A 22,279-nucleotide genomic window follows, 5' to 3' on the forward strand; every position below is an offset into this window, starting at 1 on the left:
CCGCGCTCTGCGGAACGAAAGAGAGAAACAAACAAATAAACCCGCAGATTGCTATTAGAGAAGTAACCAGAGATCCTGACAGCGGTGTTCCAGCAGCTCACCACCCTCACAGTGAAGAGGTTTTTTTTTTTTCTGAATATCTTGTTTAAACCAACTGTTTTGGTCCATTTTAAAGGCAGTGCTACTGCATATGGAGGTTTTCCTTCAACTGAGGGCGAGAACGGAACTGAAGGGTATATGAGCTCCCTGTACCATTGTCTTCTTACCATCCTTTATGCAGAGAGCAGGCAGAGAAACAAGTGGCTGTAGTGAAAAAAATCTGCTTTTCCAACAGCAATGTGAGCTGTTCGTTATGCAGAACTAAGAGCGTGCATTGCAACTTGTAAATACCCTGCTCCACCAAGCGTCTGCAATTAGATCTGCAATACTGAAAAAGACACGGAGAGGTTTTGCTGTAATCCCCTCTGCCCCTGACTGCAAACGGATCGTGTCTTTCCTGTCCCTGTTCAGACGGCCTCAAGGTACAAAAGGAAAATTACATAAAACATTTGGCTACAGCGCTGGATGGTGTTCTGAGGAGAAAGATGGATGATATAGTGACATAATGGGAATATGACACCTACATACACCACTCAAAAAGCACAACTGGAGCACCAATCAAGCTTGGCAATTTCAGCTCTTTCTTCTAAATCTTTCCTCAGTTCCATGATGGGGCACAAAATATTTTTTTCGTGATATTCCATAACGTTGTGGTTGCTTACTTTTTATATATGAAAAGGTAGAACAGCTGTGGAAAAAGAAGTCTCCTCAAAAAAAATGGTCTCTGATTAGGATTTTCTGAAATATTGTAAATGTAAAAGCACTATCATACAATTTTCTTCTAATATTGAGGATCTTCCCCAGCAGAGAACAGTTATGTACAGACAGTGCAATATGTTCTCCATCCACACACTGGGCAGATTTTACACCCACTTCCCAAAACAGCTTTCACGCCACAAGAGACAGGAACTGTGTCTCTGGTAAGGTTTTCTTGAGCTATGGTAAAAAGTAACTTAAGCAAACTTTTTTATTGCCTGTGGTAAGTACTTTTCTGTAAGCAAAATTATTACTACTGTTGCTTTAGTCATGTATCATATTTTCACTAGAGTCTTGTTCACATTAAGTCAAATTAACAACATTCATTTCCTGTGCATTACCCCAGAGGCTGTATCCAGTGATAACATTAAATTGTTGTTTTGTATGGACTTCTGATAGAAGTTTTTTGGGAAAATGCAATAGAATATAGGCAAATCTAGTGTTAACTAATGTATTTTTACAGTTAATATTGCTTTTATTTTTGGAGCCCCAGCATGGAGGAACAAGCGAGGTGGGCAGCTGAGCAAAGCAGCTGCCATAAGGCAGAGGTGATTCAAGGAACAAACATGATCCACCCTCAGGCTGAGGATGGATCTGGCTTTTGCACAAAGACACAAAGGGAGAAATGAAGAGATCTCCTTTCCTCGAAATTCTCAGGAAGGCTAAGAGAAGTACCATAAACAGGCTTCAACCCACACAGATGCAAAAGGAACTTCTGCAAACTTGTACCTGTACTTAAGAGGATAAATCAATGTATTTTTTATCAGACATTACCATGAACTGGGGGAAAGTCCTAAACCACTATTTAATTTTAAGCAAAGCGTTTATTTTAGTTTATAGGCTTATTTGTATCAAAACCAGTTACTTCAAAATCAAATTCACATAAAATTCAGCATGAAGTTGTCACTGGTTAAGATGCATTGCTGAAAGATAAGGGCTCTGAATGACATTTTAACAGCTTTGTGGGGGAACAAATAAAACTGCGGGGTATGAGATCCCATTTTGTGTCTTTTAGTTTTCATGGGGTTTGATTGATTTAAGATTATCTTGAGCGTGGCTTTACGCTCATCCTAGACCATAATGGTAAACTTGTAAATATAACAAAATTACATATAATGAGAGAGATTTTTTCTGTCTAATAGCACCACACACAAGGCAAATCCAGATAAAATGTTGCTTAAGTGTACCACATGAGCTCATAGGGCTCAGTGTTGAAATGTTGATGTTTTGCAGTAGGAGTATTTCAAATGAAGACACATTTCTCCTAATGGTGGAATCTGTTTTCCTTCATGAGCTGGGTTTAAGGAAATAATTTTATTATCTCATTCTGGACCTCAAAGCCTATGTCTAGATGAGTCCTGTATAGGAAATTCACGACAGACAAAAGCATGTGCATGGATGATGAAGTATGTGGGGGTATTTTTTGCTATGTTGCAATATTTATTTTTTACAGGAATGGTAAGAAATATTATTTCCTATTAATAACAATATATGTAGCTTGATTTCTTACTTAAAAGGTGTGATTTGCCTTGGTGTCAAGGATAATGAAACTTACTTTAATGTCAGGCTCTTCTAATATGCAAGAAATACTTGCTGTCTCTATCACTGATCAGAACTGTTATTTTTGTATGTTTTGAGAAGGTTATATATGTAGGTTATTTGTCCTTCTGCTTGTAGATAAAATTGTTGTGTTGCATGTGTTGATCCAAGAAGCATCTCTAGCTCTGGAAAGGCTGGCATAGAATCACAGTGGGGTTTAGATGAGAAGGGACTGCTGGAAGTCTTTCATCCTGTCATCTGCTGGGGGTGAGGCTAACTCCAAAGCTCTATCAGGTTGCTCAGGGCCTTCTCCAGTCAATTTTGAGCACCTGGAGGGATGTAGGACTTTTAATCTTGCCCTTTCACATGCTGGTTACACTCTGGCCAATACAGCCTGGCATGTGACCGGCTTTCATCATCACAAGGGTGCAGTGCAGCACCGTTGTCAAGAGAACTGACAGTTCCCAGGATGCAGAAACTCCTGGGAAATATATCAAGAGACCCTGGCTCTGGCAGATGCCAAGTGGTTTGGGCTGGAAACCAATCCTTGGGGGGAGAAAAAGGGGACAAAGAGAAATTAACATGGGATTTGTCTCTGTGTATCTGAACATCTGTGCTAAGTGACATGCTCTGAAGATTAGCTCTTCTTTTGCATGTTGCTTGCAAAGATGTACTAAATATTCAGAAGCAGTAATTAATTTGCAACCATGTAGCCCACTCTTAGGAGAGTTGTACTCTCATAGCACTAATAACAGGAAACCTGCAAGCTAAACCAGGCTCTCATGCATTTTTCAATTCCCAGTCTACGCTGGGTCGGTGGCTTTGTGGTGCTGTTTGTGAGGAGAAGTACAGGAGCATGAACCTGGCTGCACAACCCATGGAAGAGCTGGCAGGCAGTTTTGACACGTGAGCAGGGGCAAAGCTGCTGCTCGTTTCTCAGGCTGTCACAGGTAAAGACCTGCCTTTATTCTGCAGCATTGCCATTGCCTTCAGAAAGCTTTGGCTCTGTGACTTTGAATGTTCTATTGGGAAGAAACTGAAGATCACAAAAGACATACAGCTCCTACTGGATATTGTCCAGGAAATGGAAAGCTAAGTGTCACCTTTCACATGCTTGGGGTTTGGTGTAAATGTCATGATGGTTTGTGACATTCATCAGCTTCAGGTTTGCTTTATTCCAAAGATTTTCTGCTTCTGTGCAGGCTGGGGAGGTCTGAATCCTTTACTTGTCCCGTGGAGGTTGTTGTGGCTTGTCTTGCAAGCTGTGGAAGTGGCAGTGCAAGCTAACAAGGAATGAGTTTGTTGCATGGGCCACACTCACAAATATTCTTTACAAGGCATGGTAACAACAGGAAGGAGAAAGAGGAAAGGATGACCTAGACAAGCATGGCCAGGCAAATAAAGCAATAATCTTTCTTGGCTGAGGTCTACTTGTCTAAAATCATAGGCCTTCCTTGCAGATTCACTAGCAGGCTTTCACCAGCCCCCCTTGGCAGGAAGGATCTCAGACCAGAAAACAGTGGTGTGCATTTTCCTTCCTGTTCCTGTATATTGGAATATCCAGCTCACCCCCTGATCTGCTTTTAGATGGTTTCCTTTCAGCCCTCACTCTGTCATTTTGCCTCAGAGTCGAGCCAAGCTAATAGTGGGCTGCTTCAAATGGGCACTTCAAACCATCTGCTCCTTTATTGGCTGAGAAGAAGCCCCTTCTGTAGGACTGGCCTTCAGTAAGTGCTGATCGATGTCACCCAGTGCAGGAATGTGGTGGCAGTATGGTGAAGGTGAGGCAGCCCCACAGAATGGCAGGAGAATCTTATGTCAGTTTGCACTGATCATCCTTCCCTTGGCCCATCCTCTTCTGGCCTTATTTGCTCTTTTGGGCCATCCTAAGCAAAACATTTCCTTGGGAAGTTGGAGGTGAGGAAGGGAATTCGTCACGATGAGAGCACCACCAATAAGACTATTCAATCCACTTGCCATGAACTGATCCAGGGTAGTCTTCTTTTCTTTCCCCTCTTTGAAAGCCAAGTGTAATGCTTCCTCATATACTAGGAAGAGTGGATTGCAAACAATGGTCAATTTTCAAAATGGTCAATGGTTTTCTGAGTTTGAAAGCCATTAAGGATCAGTGGAAAGGGGAAAGGACAGACCTTTTAAAGTTTCCAAAGGGAAAAGCTAGCTTCAGAATTGCCTTTTCCACCTGAGTTTTTTCTGCCCTGTGAAGTTTTTAGTTTGCAGAGGCTGGTGGGAGGCTCATGCAACTCAAAAATGGACTTGAAGGTGATATTGCCTTTGATCCATGGAAGAATACCTAGGCTGAAAAAGCTGGATCCATATTCCTTGCTAAACTAATGAAAAGAACTCCTTAGGTTAGAAATGTTTGGGAGTTAGGTTAGGAACCATTTATCCCATTTAGGAAGTTATGAAGTTAGGGAGTTTAAATTCCATTGGGAGATGCAGGCTACTGAGTAGAGCCATGTTGCTTGACATGCTTAGGTGTTTTATTATTTGCAGCTGGCATCTGAAGTGTCAGTGGTGTTGAGTTCTGCACAGACAGAGCAGGATGAACACCTAACTTTCATAATGTAAATCCTGATACACTTGAAAAGCAGTGTGGCAGTGATCCAGTGGAACCCTGCTGACTGGAACAAATCATGTGCCATTTGTTAGCTCACCTCACTTTCTTTGGGTGTCCTAAGGTACTGCTTTTCTCTCTTTCATTTTAAGGAGAGGTGGAAGATGCCTAAAATCTTTAAAATCTTTGTATTGTAAAATAGGGGTACCTGATAAGAGTCCCCAAATCCTTGTTTAGTCAAAGCCTCTTGGAATTGAGAGGAGTTTCTTTGGTAAAGAAAGACTTCACCAAAAGGTTTGTCAAGCATCGGAGCAGGCTGCTCAGGGAAGTGGTTGGGTCATCAACCCTGAGCTGTTTAAAAGATGTGTAGATGTGGCACTTAAGAACATGTTTTAGTGCTGGACTTGGCAGTGTTAGGTTAATAGTTGGGGTGGATGGTCTTAATGTTTTTTTCCAACCTAAATGATTCTATGAAACTGCAAAACCAAATGTGGTAATATTAAATGTAAATTAATTTTCACTTTCAGCAATATTTTTAGAAGCACATCTTGCCTGAAGCAGTTTCCTGCTCTTTTTGAGAGCTGGATGTATGTTTTCCCATGTGTTTTGCAGCATCACTTTAAAGCTTATTTCTGGTGAGTTTGAGATGTTGTTATTGAGATCTGCTGGAGTGGAAAATAAACTATTTTCTGTGTTATTTCTTTGCAGCATTTGCATGTGTCTACTGGGTATGCTTTAGCTTTTTCATGTGAAGAGAAGAGACTTCTAGCAAAAAGAATGTTTTTCCTCAGTTGGTAATGTTACTCCAAGGGCACAGTGTGGAAGACAGAAAACTTGCCAAGTTGATGAACAACTAAGAATGATGTCTACCTGCAAAGAAACACGTGGAAAAATTCTACCAAAAAGAGAGAGCTCTTAGCAGTTCTTTCAGTCTATACAAAAGGTATTTTTGGGGTAGGAGGGGGGTGGTCTATTCAAGGCTTTCCCATTGCTGTTGATCTGACAGTGAAGTATTTTTATAGAAAATTACTGCAAATTGCTTTCAGATGCTACATTGGACAAGCATTTGCAACTTGGCAAGCTGAGATGGACTCGTGCATTGTGTTCCTCTGCTGTGATTAGGATGGAGATACAATTAGTGTGTCTAGGGTTTGGGCTGTTTGGGTTTTTGTTGCTTTCTTTTATTTGTTTTTTTCCCTTAATTCTGCAAAGGTGCTTTGGGTGGGTAAGTGAAGAGACTTTAATCTAAAAGCTAATTGTATTTCAGGACACTAAAACTTCCTGTTGTTGAGATCTACTTCTGGACCTCCCAAGTTGCATTCCGTGGTTGTGATCCCTGCTGTATTGTCTGATGCTGCAGGAGTTTTGCTCTCATGTCTGTGACTGACTGTCCAGCAGTCACAGGCTCCTGAGAGGTGTCCCCTCTGCCTTCTTCTCACCAGACTACACAATTCCAGCCCTCTCCCCTCAGAGGCACTGTGCTCCAGGTCCCTAATCATTTTTGAAGTCTCCTCTCCTAGCTGGAGAGGAGACTACAAAAATGCCACATCCCTCCTGAACTGGAGGACCTAACACTGGAGACGAATCCTGGAGAGACCTCGCCAGCTCTGGACAGAGTGGATAGAAATCCCTCTTCTGGCTGTGCTAGACACGTGGCTGCTAGTGCAGCCTGTTTATCTTATCTGTGATGGGAACATGCTTCTGGTTAATTGTCAGCCTGTTGTCTGCTGAAACCCCAGGTCCTTCTCAGAAGGGCTGTTGAGCAGATTGAATCTTCCAGCCTGGCTGAATGCAGAGCTGTGTCACCCCTTGTGCAGAGCTCTGCTCCTCACCTCCTTGGACACCACAAGGGCCCCTCTGGGCAGACAGTCTGCCGTTTGTTAGGGTGGCCACCCTCCCAATTTAGTGTCACCTGTGGCTGTTTGTGCTCTTCACCCAAGGTAGAACCAAGATAAAACTTCACGTTGTTCTGAGTGTATAAACTCCCTGGAGGGAGTATTTCTGTCTTGATCTGTGTAGGACAAAACAACCACATAAACAGGTGTGAGATAACTCCAACACGACCTACATGTTTGATGAAAGACATTGCTCAGTGCTCAGTGGTAAAGCCAAGCACAGAAGTCTAGGGAAGGCTGACCACAAAGCTCTGCTTAGTGCTGTTAGGTTTCTCCTACCATTGCTTCCAGGCATCTTGATTGTTCCCAGATCAATTAATTGATCTGTTCTGTTTTAGTCTGCTTTCTATGGTAGTGTTTCCTAGCCTCATTTGGCAGTGACTTTTTCTGCTGTCATATAATAACCATCTAATTGATGGTTATTGCATTAAGGCAATACTTTAGTGTTCCACCACCCTTGCCTCTCACCTCCCCTTCTTTCCTCTCCCACCCCTTTGTCTTTCAACCAACCTTTCTCTCACATCTCCCTTCTTTTCTTCCCAGTCCTATGTTCACAGTGATCTGCACCTGACCCTTTCCCTCTACCATTCCCTTTCGTGTTCACCTTGTACCATTCACCCTTACTGCAAAATTGACTTCTCTGTTCCATCAACAGAGCCTGCTCAGCTGCTGCTGTAGCAATGCTCGTACAAACCAGCAGTTTTGTAGTTGTGCTATAAACTTCCCACTATCATATGAACCATATAATCATACAGCTTCAGCCATATGACCTTCAGGATGTGGGCGCAGCATGGTTTTGTGCAGTGATACACTCCTTGTTCTCTACTTCATTCTAGAGTTCAAATCTAAAGTAGTTTGGATGGAAAGAAAAGCTCCAGTTTCTAAATTCTGTGGAGTTTCCATGCAGACAGGTTCTGCTGTAATTATTTTTAGCATGTGGCTTCTGCTGTCAGTTTCTGACATGGCTCCTGCTGGACCCTTCCCAGTGAAATCAGAATGTGGGGCTTCACGCTGTTATCCTGGATCCACCAGCAGCAATGGCCAATGCACAGATGGACAGCAGCACTCATAAAACGTTACCTATTACACGGGAGCTGGATTTCTTCCCTTCCCTTGTCCTTTCCAAAAGGATACTGCTTCTCTCTGAAAGACACGAATGAGTATTTCTGGAAATGTAAAAACATGGGGAAATGCTTACTGCTGGGCTTCTGGGCAAAAATGATCAGTGTGTTTCCTCTCACACTATACTCATGCCCCTCCTGGTAAAGAAAAACCTTCCCAGAAAAGGCTTGTGCTGCAGCAGGAGAAACAAGGCTCTGAGTAATGCAAAATCGTGTGCAGGAACTCTGCCTACTGGGAACTGGCTATTGCTAACTTCCCTCCAGCAGCCCATGCTGGCCACTGGCAGTGCTGGCTGAAACATGGAACTTGTAGCAGATACAGAAGGAGGCAGGGATCAGGCTGGACCTCATGCAGGCTTTTTTTTACAAGAGGGGAAGGGAGGTGGGCTAGAAAAAAAAAGAAGGAAAAAGTGATGCAGGAGTCTGCCTGGATTCCAGCTGCCACACGGTGCACCACCAGCTGGTATCCCTGAAGTGCCACCATCTGGCAAGTGCCACAGAGATGTCACCTACCTTGCCCCTGCAGCCATTGCTGCACTGGAGCACCATTTACCTCAAAAAAGTCATTTTTCACCTTCCATGTTCTTTGCAGAACAAATGCTAGCATGAGCTCTCACTGCTGGCACCTTGCTCCTTAGCATGACACCATGGAGGTGGCTTCTTTAAAAGGCTTTTAAAAGGCTGTGCAGTTGCTTCACAAATAAAGCAAGTACTCAGTGCAAAGGGTCCCATCATGAAGGATGCCCTTCCTGGCACAAGGGTGCTGGGTGCTTGGGGAAGTGGAGCAGATGAATGGGAAACAACCAGCAAAAGGCAATTGGGAGCAGACAGGAGTGGACATGGGATGCTACAAGGAGAAGGTACCGAGGAGATGCTGTCTGAGGTCAGGAGGGGCTGGGGGTCAGACACTGCTCTGGGAGCTGTTAAAACAGGAAGAGAGCATAAAAGAAGCCAAGTATTCTCACTGCTGGCATCATGCTGGAAAGATTTATTGTCTTTTTTTCTGTGAAGTACAATGTAAAAGTCTCATGTTTGAGGAGAGGAGAAAAACTACCAGGCTGCACTGATGCTTTTTTACAGTCTTAGAGTCATCCCTGAAAGTGTGAGGCTTAGTTCTTCCCTCTGGATATCAGGAGTGACTGCAACAGGATTATATCAGTATGGGACTAGTATAAACAGGCATCCCCCTTCCTTCCTTCCTTCCTTCCTTCCTTCCTTCCTTCCTTCCTTCCTTCCTGCCTGCCTGCCTGCCTTCCTGCCTTCCCCTCTGCCTTCCCCCCTTCCTTCCCTCCCTCCCTCATACCTCTACATTAATTATTTCCTATACTTTTTTAACCAACCTGCCCTGGGTCTAACAAAAATGCAGCTCTTCCCTTGACCAAGGCAACCTTCAGAATTCCAGAAAGAACTTTCCAGACTCCATGTCCTATCCCACCTTGGTTCAAACAGGACCCTCTAAGGACACCTTCCCTCTCACAGCAGCTCCAGTCCCATAAACAAAAGGGACAGGTGGGACAGCGGCCACTTTCCCTCTGCAGCACCATCAGAAGCAGTGCCTTGCCCTTTAGTCTGGCATGGAAAGATGCCAGAGAGTTGCAAAGAGGTTTTCAACTGTGACAAATTGCATTGGTGTCATCTGGCTGGAGCCAGGTGGAGTCTGCCAATGCATGCTGGTGAAAGAACCCATTTGAAGCAGTGGCCAGGACTTGGGGCTGTAGAGCACAAACCAGCATTTCAGATCAAAGCAGTGGCAGTAGGAGCAGCAGCAGCAGGATGGATGGATTGTGAACACAGCTGGAAGCAAGGCATCCAGTCTTAGCAGGGTATTTTCTGTGGCTGTGGGGTGCCATGCCACTGACTGCAGCTGGGACCTGTGGTCCACGAAGGCACCAAAACTTTTCAAGCAATTGGCAGTGACTGAACTCTCACAATAATGTCCAATGCCCAAATGCAGTCCTGTTGAGTTAATTTGACTTTCCTCTATGGTATTGAAGAGGAGCCCTGCCTGCCTCTCTGCAGCATATGGCTTGACTATCCCACCACAGCCACATCCACAGGAATAGGAGGAAAAAGAGAAAGCAAGAAAAGTCTTCCCAAAGCGTGGGAAAGCAAATGACGCCTGATACTAATTTGATCTGACCTGTTTCTGAAGGCAGTGGAGGACACACCTTTCAGCTCCATCTGTCTCTTTTACTGAAGAGAAGGGACACAGACACTCCCAGAGAAACCTGTGGGTGTTTTTACAAGAGCAGAGGAAGAACAGGCAGCTGCCATGGAAAGAAAGCAGGATTTAAGAGGGAAAATAATCCTGCTTTCTTCATTCATAACCATTTCTACCAAAGTGGAACTTGGCAAGAACATAATATGGGAACAACTATAAGCCAGTTCCCCTCTAATGGGATAAAAATGAAGACTAAGAGGCAAGAGCAGAAGGGTGACAAGGTTATCAGCTTTCCCCAGCAGGATATCTGTCAGCCTTTCTGAATGGAGCTCAAATTCCCTGGCATTTCCTTCTGTAACTCAGTCAGAGCTGCTGCTACTTCTGAACTTGTCACAGAGCCCAGTCCCCTTGGACTGGCTCTCAAAGCATCTGTGGCAGCCCTGTACAGCTAATCTGTGCCTGTCCCCATGCTTCTGCTGCAGAAAGCAGCAAAGTGTGCCGCAAAAACCTCAGTCGCCTGCCAGGAAAAATTACTGACACCTGAATCTGAATCTGGCAGGTTTGAGACCATTTTGCTTGTGAGAGCAAAGGTCATAAAACCAAGCCAAGGACAGGAATGCATGGCCCAGGGTGGTTGGAAGGACAAACGCACTGACAGACAATATGCAATTTCACAGGCATCACCTGCCAAGCTTCTCTCGAGCTCCTCAGAGCTTCGTTTCTGCTCTGATAATCACGCATGGAAATGAGGCCAATCCCAGCCCCCTGTCCCAATGCACCTTTTCAGCAGAGAGGGGAGACCCCACACCAGTGTCTTTGGCAAGGCAGGCAGGGGCAGGGAGCAGATGGCGTGTCCTATTGTCCAATGCTCCCCCTCATCCCACTCTGTTTATTTCACCCATCAGTCACTGGCAGCAGAAGCGCGGTGGGAAAATCTGTGCCTGATTCACTGGCACAGAGCCCAAGAGGTGCCCTAGCACCCACTCACCACACAACTTTTGGGGGCTGCACATCTGGGGAGAAGGGTTCCCACAGCTGCCTGGTGCTTGTTCCCCACACAGAGAGGGGTCGGGAGCACAGGCAGGGATGGAGGCAAGCACCCCACATGGCTCCTCCGTGCTGGAAACCTGCGTGCAAGAGTGAAAATCTTACAGCGGCAGCACTAGTGTGAGAGGCGAGGGGGCCCACGCTTTATCCCATGAGGGCGTGCACAGCGCTCCAAAAAGTCACAAAATTAGAGGAAGCCGTCCCATGGACGAGAGGAAGACGTTGCCCAGAGAGAGTGCATGGGATGGGCGTGCAAAGAGGCTGTGCCAGCGGTGCAGGGGACTCGCATCTGGGGATATCTTTACCGTGTGGCTCCCATGTCCCGCTGGGGAAAGGTGGATACCTCCCAAAAGCCAGCAAGGGCCTCAGGATCTCCCGCAGGATGCAGCACTGGAGGATGTGGGCAAATGGACAACGCTGGGGTTTCAGTGGCTTCCCAGCTGTGTGCGCTAGGACAAGGAGCGCTGGGTTCCCACGCACACCCAGCTGCCGGCAAATGCCCTGTCCCAAGCTGGAGAGCCAGAGATGGATATCAGGGAACAGGGAAGGCGGTCCCCGGTGCACGGGGACAGCACCGCGGTGTCCTCGGGCTCCGGTGCTGCTGCAGCGGCCCCGGGCACGGGGGGGAGGGGTTGGTGAATTTGCGAGTCCTCAGCGGCACCCGCGGGATCCTGCGCCGTGAGGCGGGCTGCGGGGAGGGGCCGGCTGCGCTGTTGGGGCGGTCCCCGGGCGGTCCCCGGGCCCGCGGTGCCGCTCCCCGCTGCGGGCGGGGCCGCCGGGCCGTGAGGGGACCGGGGCCGCCACAGCCCGGGCCGGCCTCGCGCACGCGCAGCATGCACCGCCCCGGGAAGGGGGGGGGCGGGCGCTGCCCCGCGCCTGCGCGGTGCGGCGGAGGGCGCCATGTTGGCGGGGCGGGCTGCGCGGTGGCGGTGAAGCGCTCGGGGCCGCCGCGTTCGCTCCCCGTCTCCGCCCCGGGCCCGGGGGGTCGCGGCCGAGCGGGGCCTCCCCTGGCACCATGAGCGGCGGCGGAGGCGGGCGGGTGTGCGACCTGTCGCGGCGCAACCCCCAGGAGGACTTCGAGCTCATCCAGCGCATCGGTAGCGGCACCTACGGCGACGTTTACAAGGTGGGCTCCGCACCGCGACCCGGCGGGGGTGTCGCCTGCACCCCGGTCCTCCAAAATCTGGGAGGGCTTCTGTCGCCCAGCGGCGTGCCCCGGCCCTCCCGAGGGCAGCGAGGCCGCCCCGCTCCGGCACGGCCCCGGTGGGCGCCCGGCCCTGCCGTCCCCACCCGGCCGCGTCCCCAGGGCGGCAGAGCCGTGCCCGGGGGCGACCCCCGGGGGCGAGCGGTGCGGGAGCGGCCCGGTCCCGGCGGCCGTGGAGCCGCCCCGGCGGTCGGCTGTGGCCGCTGCTGCTGGGTGCCGGCTCGGGCGGCTGTGTCACGGGCGGAGCTTGGGGGTCGAGTGTCTTCCAGAGCGAGCCGGCGGCTGTAGGGGTGCGGGGAACTTAGCAGCTCGGTTCCAGCCCAAATGTCAGCGTGTCAGTCCCGGTCCCTACTCCTGTCGCCGTGTTGTGTGGGAATGCCGGTGTGTCGTGTTTGTGTCGGTGTGAGACGTGAGTCTGACCCTGTGGAGGGCGAACTCTTGTCGTTAGGATGAGTCTTTCAGAAATAACTTCAGCAAACGTAGGAGAATCAAAGCTAGTGCGAAAGCAGCTAAACAAAATTTGGGTTGGTTTTTCTTTTTCTTTTTTTTTTTTTTTTTTTTGGAGGGGCTTTCTAATGCACTTTGCCATTTTTCTCTGCTCTGCCAGTGTATGTTGTTATTTGTGTATCCAGCTGGCTCTTGGGAGGTGGCAGCCTTTCCCTGGGATAGGGATGTCACCTGCTCTTGCGTGGCCTCGGAGCAGAGGGGAGAGCTGAAGTTTGTCGTGTACAGCCTGGCGGAAGCACTGTTTGAACTGTGTGCTTCCCAAGCATCTTCTGGCCTGTTTTTGTCATCACAGGGTGTGTGTGTGAGGAAACTTGCATTGGGAGGCAGGACTGTAGGGAAACATGCACAGCCATTCCACAGTTTGAGGTGCACAGAACTGGTGCTGATGCTGCCTTTGACTTTAGGTGAATGTGCCTAGAATGAAGTCTTGTTCGAGTTGGGCTGATTTTGGTTTAATCTCATCTCTCTTAAATGTCATGCAAGTTTCAGGACCTAAATCCTCTTGTTACTGCACTCTTGGTGTGCTAACTCCCTGCTTTATTAATTGTTTATTTGAAAGGGTGTTTTGTGTTGTTTGCCCCACCTTGCTAGCTTTCTTTGAGTATTTGTGTGCTGTGCTGACCTTTTACTTGTCCAAGTCTACTTACCTTATGCTCTGGGTTTTTGTTTTTCTGCGAACTGTTTTATGTTGTGTGTGTCTCTTTCCTCTGCAGTTTTTAACTGGCATATTGACTCTGATACCTTATCAATTGGAATTTTTTTCAATGTTCTGTATGTGACTGAAGGATGTGAATTGACCAAGTCATCTGTCTTTTTGGTTTAATTTTAAGGGTGTTACCTTCAACCACAGAGTTTGGAATATTTACGTATGCAATACCACTGTGCATATGAAACCTGTTAAAGATTTGTGAAGGTTTCCTTGATGTTTATCACACTTAGATTGCAGTAACCTTCAGTTTGGTGCTCTGTGAGTGGCCAGTGTTTAGCACTGCTTGTGACTTTTTCTTGTTTGAGGCACAGAGTGGATTTGTTGATGCTAACAATTGCCTGTACCAGCTGAGATAGACGGTGATATAGCAGGACCAGGATACACTAGGCTGGTATTATAATTATTTCTTTTAGATGAGAGGTAAGTGTTTTCTTATTAGATTGTGGACCCTGTAGGGAAAACGAGGTGCTTTTCTCTTGTGTGGGTTATTGCCTGTTTCATTCTGAGGCAAGGTTTTGTCCAAGGTGTCTTCAAAGTGGAGCATAACAGTAGCCCAAAAACAGCAATTAAAGCCAGTTACTTTTAATGTGACAAAGAAGTAGTAATATTATCTGAAATGTCACCCACATGTGAGCTTACTAATGCCTTATGTTTATGAGTGGTTTCATAAAGCCTCTTTCTTTTGCCTTCACCTGTCACCTGTAGGTGAACTTTGAGGTGGATGAAATAATTATGTGGAGTTGAAATCAGCTGTGTGCCAACGGTGCTCATCAGTGGTGGGATTCCAGCAGAGTGGTTCCAAGCACTGCATGTACTTGGGCATCTTCAAGCTGTAATTTGTGGTTTTGCCCCCTTAGCAGAGGGAGCCATGTAGGAAAGTGTTTCTGCTATTAGCAAGAAAAGATTATTGCCTTAATAAGCTGACAGTCTTGTTATGTTGAGTCTTGCTAAATGCTGACTTTTTGCAACCTTATTTCCTGGCACAGCATTCAGGAGCTGAATGCAGAGCAGAGTGACATCTACTTCTCTTACTCTGCTCTGGTTGAACTGAGCTAGGGCAGGCCATGGTTTAAATGTTTGTTTTGTAAAAAAAAAACAACAAAATTTATATATTAAAGAGAGGCTGAGTCGCTGGTCTGGAGTTCACTGAATTTGATCTAAGAGCTGGTGGTGAGGACTGAACTACAGCGGTTGGAAGGGAAGGAGGATATGGTCAGATGGATGCAATCTTGCTGCTGTGAGTCCTGCTCTCTAGGCTGGTATCTGGAAAGGGACATGTCAGTGCACTGCCAGTACAGATTTTTGGCTCAAGCCAATACTTTACAGTTGTCTGCACTCCCACCAAAGTTCAGCTTTCAGAAAGGCCTTGGAGCAAATCATAATGGATTCATTGCAAGAAAGGGTAACATGTCATGCCATTATCTCTCTATCGAATATTCACAGTTAACAAAAATGTGTATATTCTAGCACCAGTGCAAATTTGTTGTAAGAGATGAAGTGTTACCTGAATTGCTTAGTTCTTCATGTATTCCTTGTGTGGGTCATTTCTGGTTTTTGTATGTCTGTATTTCATTTTTGCAAAGAATTTAATTGTGTACGGTGGTCAGCAAAGCGTAAGAGAATAATTAGGATTTATTGGTTGTGAAACAGAGATAATGTCCTGTCCTGCTCAGTTTCAGGAAATATTCCTAAAGTCAGATCAGGTAGTTGCTTAATTTTTTTGCTCTGCATTTATCCGTCTCACATTTAGGAAGACTTTTCTGTCTCTTGCTGTGAAATTGCCATTCTAACAATCCCTAGTCCCAGACACTCTGTAAGTTGTGCCTTTCTTTTAAGGTTTGGGTCTCAAATGCTTTCACAGGGTTTTCTGACAGAGCCTGTATTGTTAGGTTTCCTGTTTGTCCCTATCCCTGTACATCTGGTTTTGCACAGAGTTTGGAAGTATTTTCTGAGGTGATTGTAGGTCCATTTTGTTCATGTGATTAGTTTATATCACAGCATATCTTTTAAGAAAATTAATTGCTTTGATTTAATAAAGGTTTAACTTGTCATCTCACAGGTCATTTGTCTAGTGCAAGTGGACCCTTCTAAAGATTTTCAGCCCCTTACTGCAAAAAAGGCCCTTATTTTGCTGAAATTCAAACAGTCGTGATAATTAGTGAGATTATTGTTCCTGCAGAGGTAATCTATTATATTGTGTTTGCCTTCTTTCGGTTCTTTTTGGGATTTATGGCTTCAGCCAGATAACAAATGAAGACAGCTCATTGGGGTGCACATTGTTTGAGGTCTCATTTTTTAAAAAGGAAAGCCTGGTTTTTGTCCCCAGCCCTTCGGCAGGGAGGCTGGTTTTTGTGAGGGAAGTCATGTATCCACCAGCTTAACTGCCTCATGCTGAAAACTTAAGGTTCTGTGGGTATCTCTGGAGAGCAGCTGCTGACTAGTACTGCTTTCTGCTGCCATTCATATTTTGGTGTCTGGTTATTGATAGAGCTTCTGTGTGTTGATGGAAGAGAATGTGTCCATGTCAGATGAACCTGAATTTTGATGAACTTCTATTTTTTGGTGTCCTCTTCTCTACATGTGTGTGCCCTTGTTCCTCTTTCCTGGGGTGATCCACTAGAGCATCAATTCTTCTTCAGTTTGGCTGCTTCTGAAATGTTGAAATTATGCTTTTTGATAGGCATGTTAGTCTTCCATTCTTCCTGACTGACATTACAGCTTTTGAAGCTTCTTGACTTTGTTAGGAATAAATGTCTGTGTTTTGACATCTTTCTGTTCAGCTTTAATTGGTTTTTGAAGCTTGTCAGGTAGGCAGAGAGGGAGGTGGATGTTTTGCCATCCTGTTTTTACTGCACTGAATAAGTGCTATATGGCTTTGTTTCTGGGACTGTGGTTTCCTTAACCAGTAATCTGTGCCTTGCACAGAGGTTTTTGTTCAACATCAACTTTATCAAAGCATTGCTTTCTAAAATTGTCACTCTGTGGGGTTGTGGTATTACACTTTCTACCAGAATGTGGAAGCTAATTATTTTTAGCTGGGGGAGCTGTGAGGGTTTGAGAGAGGCTGAAGAGGAGGGCTCTAAGGGCTGGGGAGTCGCTTGGGTGCGTTTTCCTGTAGAGTGGTGCTAATCAGGCTCAGGAAACCTCTTTGTACACTGGGACCAGTTTTCCCATGGAGTAGTAACCTGTTTAGAAATCATTTTGTTCAATAGTTCACACAGGAAGTGGTCAAAACCAGAAACCCCTGTCTTAGACTTTTGCTTTTTTGGTTTTGTTGCAGCATTATATGCTTTATATTATCAGTTTCCATTTGAAGGATAATCAAAGCCTGACAGTTTTTAGCTTTTATTTCTATTTGGTGGCAGTTTTTTTATATAAAACTTTTTTTTCTGATATCCTGCTGTTGTTAGAGAGTACACTAGTAATTATTTCCTGTTTAATTAGGTAGTGCTCCTTCAGCTTGACCTAGCAGTGAAACTCCTGCTCAGATGGCAGTCTAGATCCCTGGAAGAGTATTGTTCTTTCAGCTGCTGATAGAATTAGCATCCTTCTGTAGTTTTCAAGAGCAGACATTCTATAAATGCTGTATACATTTGGTAAAGTGTCTGCATGTAGATAAAGGCATTGTAGGCTAATTTTTGCCTCTGGAAAACCTGTATTTCCATTGACACAGTGAAATCTGCATTTGAAGGAAGGGGTTGAAGGATCCTGCTCATGGAAACGGGTGGGTGCTGTAAACCTGAACATCACAAGGGCTGGGAGTGTAAGTGGTAACAAAAAATGAGCCGGGGTTTGCTTACCTGAGCCTCTTCAAAATTTTAGTTGCATTTTGCCAGCTTGGAAGTACTTGTTTGAAATCATTCTTCACCCACCTACTGCTTGCTGGTTTTCCAGTCTCAAAACCTATAAGCAACTGGCAATTTCAGTGGGATTTTCCTAAATAAAAGTCTAAGACAGTGTCCTCCACATTCTGAGGTGCTGTATGGTACATACTTAGGCACCCCCAAATTCAGGGTCACAGCCAGCTCCAGCAGGTGTTGAAAACCATACAGTCATTCTCAGTCTCTCACTGGAGTGAGCTTGGAGGAGGAATTGCTTCACAGCTGATGATTTGAAAGGTGTTTGAGATCTAGTAAAACCTGTCAGGGGTACCTTGTTCTCATCCCTAGCCTTTACAAGGAGCCCTTTTGTCCCTACAATCAGAATAATCTTTTTATATACTCAGATTAACAAAGACAATTCATATTCCTGCTATTGATAACACTTTCAATGCTGATAACCCAAATGGAACGAGATGCAAAATTATAACTTACACAGACTCTCAACTTGGACTCATGTTTTTTTAATCTGTGCCCTTAAGCACAGGGTAGCTGCTGTTGCTGAAGGTTTTGGTTACCTGCATTAAATCAGATTTTCTTCCTCCTTTCTGGCTTTCATAAGCCCAGGAAAACCTTCTGTCTTTCTTTTCTTGCCCTAGCACTCTGTAGAGTATAGTGACCTATGGAGCCATAGTCAGTGACACAAACTCCTGACAGCTGGACACAGTATTGTTAAAAATAAATAAAACAAAAAATCATGAGCAGGGCTTCTGAGGCCTGTGAAGTGTTTCTATCCTGTCTTATGCAGAGTGTATAACTTCAGGATCTTCTCACTTGTATCCACTACAGTTGTATCTCATTGATCATATTATTAGTACGAGTTGCCCTAAAACAATTCTGTAAGTGTTAACAAGCCCCCCTGATGATCACAGGTCTTTGTTAAAGCTTCAGTAACTTCTCCTGTTTGTCTTGGAGGCTAAAAAATGCTGATGGTTCATGAACATTTTGCTTCTGTTTGTTTCTTGCTGTGAAGAGAATATGTTGGGAAAAGAAATAAGGAGTAAAAATCCTATGCTTCAGTGGTGGCATTTTCTCATGTATTGCCTCTATTCTCTGGTACAGATGAAAGAAGCTCATGTTTTTTCTGTTCTTAATGTCTGTGCATTTTTTTCCACCAGTGGTGTCTGGAGACATTGCTGCCATTGGTGGAGTGGATAAATAATGGCTTACAGAGAAGGCTGCTAGAAAAAATACATTTGTTAACTGTTTTTTTCCACAATCAGGTTTGGACTCCTTGACTTTCATAGGATTCCCACTGGTCTCAGAATCTCTCTGCCTGCAAATTATTTGCAAATGCCAGTGCTCCCAGCATTGCAGCAGTGTTGCCAAGCCAAAGAATAGTGAGAGGTTTGAGATCAGCTGTCCAAGGAGTGAGCTGAGTAAATCTCTAAACACAGGAATACCCTCTGCATTTATTTCCAGACTTTTTTCTTGTTTACTTTTTATAGTCTTCGGGGGTATTTTCCCCTCCAGTTTTGGTTCCACAACAAGGTCCCAACTGCCACGTAACAAACCTTGCACATGCTTGGTGAGTCCATAAAGGCTCTGAATTCCTGACTTCCTAAAGTGACTTAAATGAGACTATTAGCATCTTATAAGGTATGGATCCCTGGCTACATGTGTAAGTTCTGTAATTCTGGCCTTTGCAAAAGCAGGCTCTGAGCCCTGTATGGAGGTAGCCTGGGCACTGCATTCTGTACTCCTCCAGGTAGCAAGCCTCCCTTGGGGAGAGAGGAGGCTGTAGCTGGGCATCCTTCAGGAGCTGCTGCTGCTGCTTGAGTGCTGGGAAGCAGCTTTGCTGCCTTCTGTCCATGGTTGGGTGCAGGGACACAGAAATCCTCTGAAAGCCCTGGACAGATGGCTTCTTGGTATTCAGTCAGAAGTCAAATGGTACAGTTGTAGAAGAGAAATGATTTTTATAGTAATTTATGTTGCTTCCTAATGGCTTTTCAAAAATATAGCTTCCTTGGTTGCTCAGTAGGACCGCGGCTTCAGCAGGACAGAGCTCTCTTGGTCAGAGCATGGTGCTAATGGCTTCAGGGTTGTGGGTTTGATCCCTGCCATTCACTTAGGAACTGGGCTTGATGATCGTTGTGGATCCCTTCCAGTTCAGAACATTCTGTGTGTGAAAATGCAGTGAAGCTCCTGAGTCATTGCTGCTGCAGTTGGCTGCTGTGTGTCTGAAGGGAAAGTTTTGAGGAGAATGCTCCCTAACTCCTTTGTTGCTGCCTTGCTTTTTTGAATCCTTTGCAACAGAGTTCAGAGGGTTCAAAAAAGGAACGGGAGGCTGTTGTTTGTGGAGAAGAAGGTTCAAGGGGCCTTGCACATAGCAAAATGGGGAAGAAGTGTTGCATTGCTCATCTGGGTGTCTTGCAAGTGGTCCCACACACTGCAGAGCACAGCCCTTGGTGTGCCCTGGATCCCTTGGCTGCTGAGAGACCCACGTGTGTTACACCTGCTTTTCCCTCTCTCAGTGCTTGGTTTGTTTATGGGTTTTCATACGGAAGCACAGCGTGGTTGAGGACTTGAATAATTCAAGTGTTGTGTGGCATTGTAGTTTCATGAGCAGACTTGAAGCTTCAGCTCTCAGTATAAATCAGCTGTTTGGTGTTCCCCAGCAAGTGGTCCCACTGTGTTAAACCTTTGTGTCCCTCAGTTGCTCTTTGACTACTGCTGTCAGAGAACATCAAGTCAAGAATGCACAGGTGGATGCTGCATTCTGCTCTCTAAATGCTCCTTTTTTGTCTTTTTATAGGCTAGAAATGTCAACACGGGTGAGCTTGCAGCAATTAAAGTAATAAAACTAGAACCAGGTAAGTGGTTTCTTAACTAAGTAGGCTGCAGAAACTAAATATTTTTGTGCTTAAGATAACAATTGTACAAAATCAATCAAGTCTGCTTATTGAAAGAAGGGATAATTGTTAACTTCTGGTGTAGGAAAAAATACACTGTTCTAAAAAAAAAGACCATGTCAAATAGGATGTAAGAGGAAAAAATGTAATTGGAGAACAGTTAAGTGAAAGCTGATTAAAATTTCTCTGAGAATTGTGGGGTTTTTTGTCCTGTGTTCGACCCACGTGTTATAAAAATTTCTAGAACACGAGAAGACAGCAAGGCAAAAAGAACTTGCCTGGTAAGAGAGTAGAGGAAGAACTAAAAAGAAGGGTGAAATAATAGCTGAACATTAGGGAGTTGAGTACATTTCCTGAAAATCTTTTGGAGGCTCTGATTAGGACTTCACCGTCTGCTAGATTTATGCTTGCACTGTGCTTCTGTGGTGATTTCACAAAGCACATGTGGCCTACAGATCAGTTCTCAGCCTGCAAAGTCTGTTCTGTTAATAAGAGTAGGCCTGTTGAATAGGATTAATCTGGGAAGTAAAACATCCAGACTTTTTGTCTAACTTCTAACTGCTGGTGTTCCAGTTCCAGATTTAATGTTGGGGTGTGTGTAATATTTTAACTACCTGGTTTGATCCTTAAGATCTATGTGGGCAAGAAGGGAAAGAAGATATTAGTTTTTTTTTTTTCTATTTTTCCTCCTTAAAATCCTGGAAGGGGTTAGAAATGTTGTGTTTTCACAGGGGATACACATTTAAAAGTTCAAGACAGAACAGTATGTTACTAGGTAGTTCAAAAAGTGTATGTTAATCACACTTCTTTTGCTCACACTGAAAGTGTGATCTCAGATGCTGCTGTCTAGTTCTGCTTCTTTGTTTTTCTTATGTCAGTTCCCATTGCTGGAGTCCTTGGCTGTGCATGATATGGGTTATCAGTCCAGCTAACTGTGCTGTGGGCAGAGCATGGGGATGCCCTGCAGCTGGGGGAACTTGCCCCCATGCTGTGGTGATGGGTGAACAATTGGCATCTTACACTTCTAAATATTTTTTGGCAGCCTTTGGAAACCTGAGTGGTGCTCAGAGAGTAAGCTTCAGCTGCCCTGTTGTGGAAATTTTGGAGATCAGTGTACAATGTGCAAACTGAGGGTTAACAATGTCTGGGGGCTTGCTTTAAGGCTTTACACTATTTTTGTTTTGAATGCAGTGAAAATGTTGGTCACATACTGGAAGAATTGTGTCCTTCAGGGAGGTCCATGTGTGAAAATAAATTCCTCTGTTCTTTAGTGTCTGTGTGTTCAAAAGTCTAGCCAGGAGACAGGAAGCTATCAGCTACACACTACAGATAGATGTTAACTTGCAGCTTATGATTTGAAATTTGCTGTCAGTTAAATAAAACACATGGGAATATCATATTTCTGGTTATAAATAACTCAATGGATAGGTCATCAGTATGTTAATGTACTGGGAAAAACTTAAAAGGTTCCCAAAAGAAAAACATCTCAGCTGTGTTTTCACTTTCACACGTGATTTTCTCAGCGTACACATCTGGGAAGAACCTTTAATAGAAAGACTGGGACAACCGTGGTACCAAATGGGGAGATTCAGGTAGATGTCACCCCTGTGGCAGTGTTTTTGGATGTGAGTTATAGTCCATAAATTTACATTCTTGTGGAGTCTGATGAAATGTTGCAGCAGGAGTCTTCTAGTGACTGATTTTGGCTTGTTTTGGTTCTTTTTTGTTTTTTGCTTCAGAAGATGAGCTAATGAGTGTGGGCATGTGGCCAAAAATAGCAAAGTTTTGTTGTGTTTTTAAGAACCCAGGCTATTGGCAGGGCTTATGCAGATGGACACAGTGGGGTCTCAGGGAAAATAAGGACTTGAGAAAGAACTATGGCAAATATTGTAAGAGCTATCAGCAGATGTGAGGTCCATCTGTCCCAGAATGAAAC

At 45.1% G+C, this 22,279-nt stretch overlaps 1 protein-coding gene across 6 annotated transcripts in view; it reads left to right on the forward strand.

The window, feature by feature from the left end:
* Positions 1 to 12,111: 12,111 nt before the first annotated feature.
* The window catches only part of MAP4K3 (mitogen-activated protein kinase kinase kinase kinase 3), a 64,341-nt gene continuing 54,173 nt past the window's right edge, over positions 12,112 to 22,279 (forward strand). For 5 of the 6 annotated variants that reach the window (XM_053974755.1, XM_053974756.1, XM_053974757.1 and 2 more), the window contains exons 1-2: positions 12,112 to 12,319; positions 20,247 to 20,304. In XM_053974755.1, coding sequence (XP_053830730.1) covers positions 12,209 to 12,319; positions 20,247 to 20,304 — 169 coding nt within the window. In that variant the 5' untranslated portion in view covers positions 12,112 to 12,208. Of the gene's footprint in view, positions 12,320 to 20,246; positions 20,305 to 22,279 lie in introns of those variants that run through there. The other variant, XM_053974760.1, reaches the window with a different exon arrangement.

The sequence above is a fragment of the Vidua macroura genome, chromosome 3, assembly GCF_024509145.1.
Source record: "Vidua macroura isolate BioBank_ID:100142 chromosome 3, ASM2450914v1, whole genome shotgun sequence".
Taxonomy (NCBI): domain Eukaryota; kingdom Metazoa; phylum Chordata; class Aves; order Passeriformes; family Viduidae; genus Vidua; species Vidua macroura.